The sequence below is a fragment of the Nannobrachium achirus genome (genome assembly GCF_963921795.1).
Source record: "Nannobrachium achirus genome assembly, chromosome: 13".
NCBI classification, from domain to species: Eukaryota; Metazoa; Chordata; class Actinopteri; order Myctophiformes; family Myctophidae; genus Nannobrachium; species Nannobrachium achirus.
Window position 1 is genome coordinate 31,122,353 of NC_137833.1, and position 8,089 is coordinate 31,130,441.

The 8,089-nt window shown below is 43.9% G+C and overlaps 1 protein-coding gene across 1 annotated transcript; it reads left to right on the plus strand.

Annotated features, from left to right (window-relative positions):
• Positions 1 to 7,200: 7,200 nt before the first annotated feature.
• LOC308297259 (fatty acid-binding protein, adipocyte-like) lies at positions 7,201 to 7,617 on the plus strand (the record flags this gene model as incomplete). The annotated part of the gene is made up of 1 exon (XM_080740674.1): positions 7,201 to 7,617. The coding sequence occupies one exon, from the start codon at positions 7,201 to 7,203 to the stop codon at positions 7,615 to 7,617; it is 417 nt and encodes a 138-aa protein (XP_080596800.1).
• Positions 7,618 to 8,089: the final 472 nt, after the last annotated feature.

The window sequence follows — 8,089 nt, forward strand, 5'->3', positions numbered from 1 at the left end:
CGAAAGTGCTTTGCTACGACAGAGGTGTCCCACTCATAATTTAATAGGGATCTTTCTCTGACTCACCCACCAGTGTTTAATATGAGCAGTGGGGTGTGGAAAGCACCAAGAAATCCTTCCATTGACAACCAAGCTCAGTCAGGCCTGAAATGTCTCCTATACACACCATAGGAGGGCGACTGCCTAAGAATAATAGCTGGGCAGCATTCCAAGCAGCTCTCCTGGGGGACGAGGCTCTGTCACACTGGTCTCAGGGTGAGAGGGCACCTGGGGGACTGGGAGAGTAGGGAAAAGATCAATATACAGATATCATTCCTCTAAGTCTAAGAATAACGCCCTATATCCCATTCTCATCCTCTCAACACCAAAGCAACCTCATCACGCTTGAGGACATGGTCACATGGTGTATAGGGGCCGTCACACCTACCAGTGGTGGAAAAGGTACTCACATTTTACTCAAGTAAAAGTATCAATACTGCAATATAGAAATTCTCTGTTACAAGTAAAAGTCCGGAATTCAAAATGTAAAAGTATGAAAGTATTGGCATCAAAATATAATTAAAGTACCAAAAGTAAAAGTACAAAATGATTGAAAATAACATATCTCCAAGCTCATGAGTGTGAGTGTGAGTTTGTACATCGTCTATTTTCAAATAGCCTATAGGTATAACATAGGGCTAAAGTGGATTAATTGCGACCGTCAGGTAGCAATTAGTATGAAAACATCTTGCCTGACTGCGAGCGCCAGACATCTCACACTACGTTTCACTTCGGGATGAGAGTCTGAAATTGAGGGCAGACATTCTATTTCGGCGGGGGGGGGCTAAAGCCTATTGACGTCACACACACACACACACACACATACACACACACACACACACACACGACGGCGACGTGGCGTGACATTGCAAAAATACGTTATTTCTCATAACATATTATATGTCTGCATGTTTACGTTAGTGCAAAATGGTATTAAAACGTGAAGAAACGGCACTATTTCATAGTTTATTAAAATAATACGAGTCGAGTCTGACTCCGCCATGACAGTTTTCACGGACCAATCAGAGTCCACTAGACTCTCACATGGGCAGAGGACACCAATCAGAGTCCACGAGCGAGTCTCACGTGAGCTCAAGAGCTCTGTTTGGAGGGGGCTGGGACCGGAGCAGCCTACCACGTGCCCCAAGCATACAACCCTGATTGGCCCATTCAATGCGCCCGCTCTTTGGGCGCTTTCGAAATAGATTAAAATGTGTGCAGCTTCAGTCCACACTACACACCACCCACCAGCAGGGGGTGGTGATGTGCGGACTGAAGTGTCAGGCTAGAAAACATCCACCTCATGTCTGTGAGTGAGTCACGCTCATGTCCGTGAGTCACGCTAATACACAACATTTCGTTACCTATCGATTTCAGTTCCTCCCTCCCATTCCATCCATGAAGGCAGGTCACAAAAAGTTGTAAGTAACACATTTGGTGTAAAACTCACTTACATGGGTCTGTGGCGCGTCGCTAATTGGCTGTGGCTTTCACAGGCTTTTCAAAGGTTTTAACACGCTGTTTAACCAATCAGCTGCTTTTTCCTGATGGTCGCTTCACTTGTGTATGTTTTATAATATAATATCTGCTACTATATCTGCAAAGTAACTAGTAACTAAAGTTTTCAAATAAATGTAGTGGAGTAAAAGTACAATATTTGGATCCGAGATGTAGTGGAGTAGTAAAAGTATTGGAAATTGGAAATACTCAAGTAAAATAGTACAAATAACTCAAAAGTGCACTTAATAAATCTACTTAGTTACTTTACACCACTGTCCCCTACTGCAAACACAGCAGTGTGCTAATGAAGCCTCTGTTTCTCTTCTAAATGTGCAGACTAGTCAAATGGAGAGAGAGGCACTGCCGCCATTCCCGGCGTCGGCTTGCAAATGATTTCCTTTCCATCGCTTTCCCTGGACAAATGACAGTCATAATTATCAGCATAGACTACGTTATGGAAGAACTCAGGAGAGCTGTAACGACATGAAAATCAGAAGGCAATTAAGTCTTATTGTCTTTGTCTGTTTGTGGCAAACAGCAGCGTCGTCATCCTTTCAAGTTAACCATGTAAGCCCTGTACTTCTACAAGCCTTAGCCTATATACTTAGTTTTACAACAAATTGCAAAAATTATCAATCTATGTTTTGTGATGAGCTTTTAGCTGCCCCATTTTAGAAATATTTTCGGAAAAATCTTGGAAAAATGTTTGGTAATTTACTCCAAATAGGGATGACAGGATTTATGTGGTAAAATTAAAGGAGAGAAACACTACTTCGAGGCCTGCTACCAGTTTGGCTATATCACATGTACAACACAGGATGGGTCTATAAGCAAGGCTGTCCCCGTGATGATGAGAGGGAGACAAGCAATTTATTTCCACAAATCCACATCACACATCATTATACGCATTTGTATGGCGATGCATGCATGCACGTGTGGATAAATTGGTGAAATGTGGGGGGGGGGGGGGGGGGCAGAGAGAAACATGAGAAAAAATCATAAATTGCTGATGTGTTTTATTTTAAGGAATAACTAAACTTGGTTCACCTGCCAATGCTTGAGCGGCAAAAGAGCGAAGAAATGCCCAGTCAGCAGCAGGAAGGAGCTCACAAGGTGACTGATGTGACATCATTTTAGCATTATTTCCACACGATTTCTGCAGCTTGCCTTGCAGAGCACAGTTCACGCAGGGACGGACGTCTCCTCCCTAATTGTTGTGGGGAGACGGTACCTTGAGGGCTGGAGATGAAAGAACGAGAGGGGTGGAGGAAGAGAGAGAGAGAGAGAGAATAATCCATTCCGTCTTTTGGGGCCCTGGCATCACTTTTCCTACTTTATCTCCTTTCACAGGACTCGGGCGTAGCTTTGAGGTGAGCAGTCTTTGAAGCATTGGTTTGAGGGTCTGACTGCAGTAATACAGTACAGTAATAATGTGTCTTCCAAAGCCACACTGTGTGTGCACTTCTTAGTCTTTTTTTTCCTTTTTTCTAAATTTTATCCCACGATTTTGTAACCCATTTTTCACCCGGTGTAAATTATCTAATGTAATCCTGGGCGCTACACTCCCTCTGCCAACCTGGGGAGACAATGGGCTGCATGCCTCCTTCTATACTATGCATGAGGAGTCCAAATCGCGTCTTTTCACCTGACGAGGGGAGTTTCCCCGGTTGGACTTAGCGTCTGCAAGGAACACGTTATTCCAACCAGTTCCTTTCTGCTCCATCAGGCGCCCCGGCTGGCCAGGGGGAGGTGGTATAGAGGCCAGGATTACTGCATGTTTTTTGTGAGGGTACCTACTACAGTACCTACCCTAGGAGACACAGGGAGAACATGCAAACTCCACACAGAAAGGCCCTTTTGCCAACCCCACACTGTGCACATCTAACACAAGTATCCCTGGCTGTCAGTTAAGCCTGCTGACAAGTAAACAGAGCCTAAATCTACCAATATATTTAATTGTCAACATGTTGTACTGTACATCCACTAAAGAACTAACAAATGTTGTGAGCAGAAGACTTTAAGTGAAATAAGATAATGCACCATAGTTAAAGTGCTACAAAGTGCTTTTAAACACAGTGGTAATGTTGGTCTAATGGTGGCGGCAATACAAAAGGTAAATGGTCTGCATTTCTATTGTACCTTTATCTAAACAGCTCACACACATTAATACACTGGCAGTAGAAGCAGCCATGCAAGGTTCCAACGTACCTCATCCAGAGCATTTCGGGGTTCAGCGTCTTATCAAGGGTACTTTGAGACACAAATCCAGGAAAAGCTGGGGATGAAACCAGGAATCTTTTGCTTCTCAAACAGCCACTGTACTTCCTGAGCCACAGCCCAGATGAACCCTGTTGGTGACATTAGTAAGGCAACTTAAGTTGCCTTACTAATGTCACCAACAGGGTTCATCCTCCAGGGAGCTGGTGTATTGTACTGCAAATTCCATTGGATTGTAGCCAGTGGTTAGAATCCAATGGATTCTATAGCTTGTTTCAGACCAAAGTGTTGGACGGATGGGTGGACTGACATTGGCCGGGTTTCCCAAAGCGATTTTAGCCCTTCGTAGCTCACGCATGGTCGTAGAGACCTAGCGCTGACCGTCATGTTCCTGGGTTTACATGGGTTCGGGCAGAGCGACTTATTTAGCCCCCTACAACTACACCAACATTCAGATTTCACAAACAAAGTGCTTAATAAAGTCTCACACTTGTCTAAATACGGTACAGTATTCTATAACCAGTAAGACTCCCTAATCGGGAGATAAGCGTGAATTAGGTCGCAGCGTGATTTTAGGGCAAAATGTGTAGGAGCAGTGTCCAAAAATGTGTTTGAAAAAATCGGCCTGATGGTGGCGCTATATGGGACAGATCCATGTTGATGAGATGAGTGTAGACATACTGTGTAGCGATTTGTGTGATTTTAGGGCAAAATCTGTAGGAGCAGTGTCCAAAAATGTGTTTGAAAAAATGGGCCTGATGGTGGCGCTATATGGGACAGATCCATGTTGATGACATGAGTGTAGACATAGTGTGTACCGATTTGCGTGATTTTAGGGCAAGATTTGTAGGAGCAGTGTCCAAAAATGTGTTTTAAAAAATCCGCCAGAAGGTGGCGCTAAACGGGACATATCCATGTTGATGACATGAGTGTAGACATACTGTGTACCGATTTGCGTGTTTTAGAGCAAAATCTGTAGGAGCAGTGTCCAAAAATGAGTTTTAAAAAATCGGCCTGAAGGTGGCGCTAAATGGGACAGATCCATGTTGATGACATGAGTGTAGACCTACTGTGTACCGATTTGCATGATTTTAGGGCAAAACATTTAGGAGCCGTGTCCATAAATGTGTTTTGCAAGAATCGGCCTCATGGTGGCGCTAGAAGGAGGTCATGTGAGAATTGATGGGTGGAGGTAGTGGTTTGGCAGCCAAGGAGTGTGTATGCAAAATTTGCATGGATCGGGGCAACGGTTGCGGAGATATGAGCAGGGCAAAAGTGTGACATGTGACGTGTGACAGACAGACGGACGGACGGACGGACGGACGGACGGACGGACGGACGGACGGACGGTGGTCGCAATTACACGTATCCTCCGTGTTCTTTAATAAGAAGCCTTTTTGATTTCCGATCGTCCGATCGAGGTTGGTGCGCATGGGGAACACCAGGATACGGGTAATTATAGAATGCCGTACCGTATTTAGTAATAATAACATTTGTTAATAATAATAATATATTATTATATAAATAGAAATACTGTTCCTACGAAACAGTGTGGGCTCGCTGCTATAAACTTGACCTATAACGATTTGTTATAACAGAGGGGTCGTAACTGATATAACATACTGGTCTCGAACCAACATGTTGTTGTTATTTATATCAAGTCGCACTTGTTGGTGATGATGTCACCTAGAACGCTGCTCCTCATTGGCCAAAGGCCCTGCCTTTGTACTATCGGTAATTTCTTTGCAGAGAATACACATAATGATGTCACCTAGAATGCTGCTACTCATTGGCCAAGGGCTCTGCCTTTGTACTGTCGGTAATCTTTTGCAAAGAATAAACTTGACCTATAAAGATTTGGTATAACATACTGGTCTCGCCTTTCAGCGAGCCCACAATAACTACCATATAACATCAGGGTTAATGTGTGTTGACAAACAAATACCCCACCACTACACACTTCAACACGGAGCCGGGATGAAACGGGGAACCTTCCAGTTCCTAGACAGCCACATATATATTATTATATATAATATAATAGTTGGAACACGCACGCACGCACGCACGCACGCACGCACGCACGCACGCACGCACGCACGCACGCACGCACGCACGCACGCACGCACGCACGCACGCACGCACGCACGCACGCACGCACGCACGCACGCACGCACGCACGCACGCACGCACGCACGCACGCACGCACACACACACACACACACACACACACACACACACACACAACACACACACACACACACACACACACACACACACACACACACACACACACACACACACACACACACACACACACACACACACACACACACACACACACACACAAAACATAAACATTCCAACTGTGCAGTCAAACAATCAGTTTAATGGGCATCAGAGACATGAAATATGCATGACACAAGAGAGATTAGAATGATGGGGCACAGCATGGATAGTATAGTTCATGATGAATGAACACTGTGATAGCATGGATGAAAACCCCTGATATGCACGTTGAATATGTTATGAACATATTTCAAGTCTCTGATGTGTTTCACTGATCTATGGATGTTTTCAGTCCCTGAAGTATAAGCGCTGATTCTTTGATGGGAGTCTCTGATGTATGAACATTCCTATGTTGTAGGAATGGGAGGCCAGTGAACTGTGAATGTGGTGTGCCAACATGCTGCTGAGAAAGAGCCTGAGGTGATAAAAGAAACCCAATGCTTACCACAAGAAATAAGGATATCTGCAGTGCTCATATATCTGCTCTGGTCACTATATAGGAGAAAGAATGTACGTTTTAGCATATCAACAAATTGCAATGTTTGATGCTGATTAAAAATCGGAAATCTAAATCTTATTTGTGTGATGTTTGGACAAAATCTGTAGGAGTCCTATTTTTTTTTTTTTTTTTTTTAGTGGTATTAACTGCTCCTTCATCTGGCTTTGTCTATGTGTACGTACATATGTCCCGCCCCAAATGTCTGTGTGAACGTATACGTCCCAGCGGTCCCGCCCCATCCCTCATTGTCCAAGCTTCGCAGGACGCTTAATGAAATGAACTCATAAATAGCACCGCTCACTTCACACTGGGTGTGATTTTTATTTGATGACTATGAATATACCGTAGGAAGAAACCACCACACAGACATACAAGAAACCAAAACATTATGTGGATGTTGGGATCCACATGGGAACAGCGTGGTTCCAACTTCATGTGACCAGCTCCTGTGACATAATTCATATGACGTCGGTTGTATATGATGTATCAATGATGTATGACTCCAAATTTAGGCAAGGTTTAAGTGTGATCACAAACTCTTTGAATATCATAAAAAATCTAGTTAAAGTTGCTGTTAAGGGACATGTTGCCCTCCACTCCAGAACTGTGGAATGTAATAATAACTCTTGTGGTAAACACTACACCTCCAGTCTACCATCATGGTCGAGCAATTTGTTGGAATCTGGAAGATGACTGCCAGTGAGAACTTTGACAAATACATGAAGGCAATAGGTGTTGGCTTTGCAACTCGGCAAGTGGGCAACAAGGTAAAACCTAATCTGCTGGTGAGCATTGACGATGCTGGGGTCATCACCATGAAATCACAGAGCACGTTCAAGACGATGGAAATCAAGTTCAAACTGGACAAGGAATTCGATGACACGACCGCAGACGGCAGAAATACAAAGACCCTCGTTACCCTGGAGAACGGCAAGCTGCTGCAGAAACAGACCTGGGAAGGTAAAAGCACCACACTGGAACGAGAAATTCAAGACGGGAAGCTAATAGTGAAATGTGTCATGGATGATATTGTGGCTGTAAGGACATACGAGAGGGAGGCATTCCATACGTTGTGACCGTGCCCTTAGAAAGTTTTTTTTGTTTTGTTTTTCCTTACAGCTCTTAAAACAGCGGCAGGGTACAAAATCAGTAGAACTACCCCTGGTGGAATACGAATATCACTAATATTATCCTTGGAAAAGTATTCACAGGCTCGTGGAAATACCAATGTAGCCTAGGCCTACAAAGGTGTACAACAGTCAAAGTAACAACAGCCCTGACCAGTATTTTGAGTGAATTTCTGTTTACAGGCACAGTCACACCAAAGTATGGTTGCCAGCTGATGAGCGGATTCTGCCAAAGCATTTCAATGGTAATGGAGCAGGTTTTTGGAGAAATCCGCAAATAAATTCTCCAAATATCCACTCCATTCCCATTGAAATGCATTGGCGGAATCCACTCTCAGAGGTAGAATATAATTCTGGTGTGACCGTACCTTAAAAGGTTGAATATTCTGGATAGAAAATGTGCTTTTTGGTTTTCCTTCTA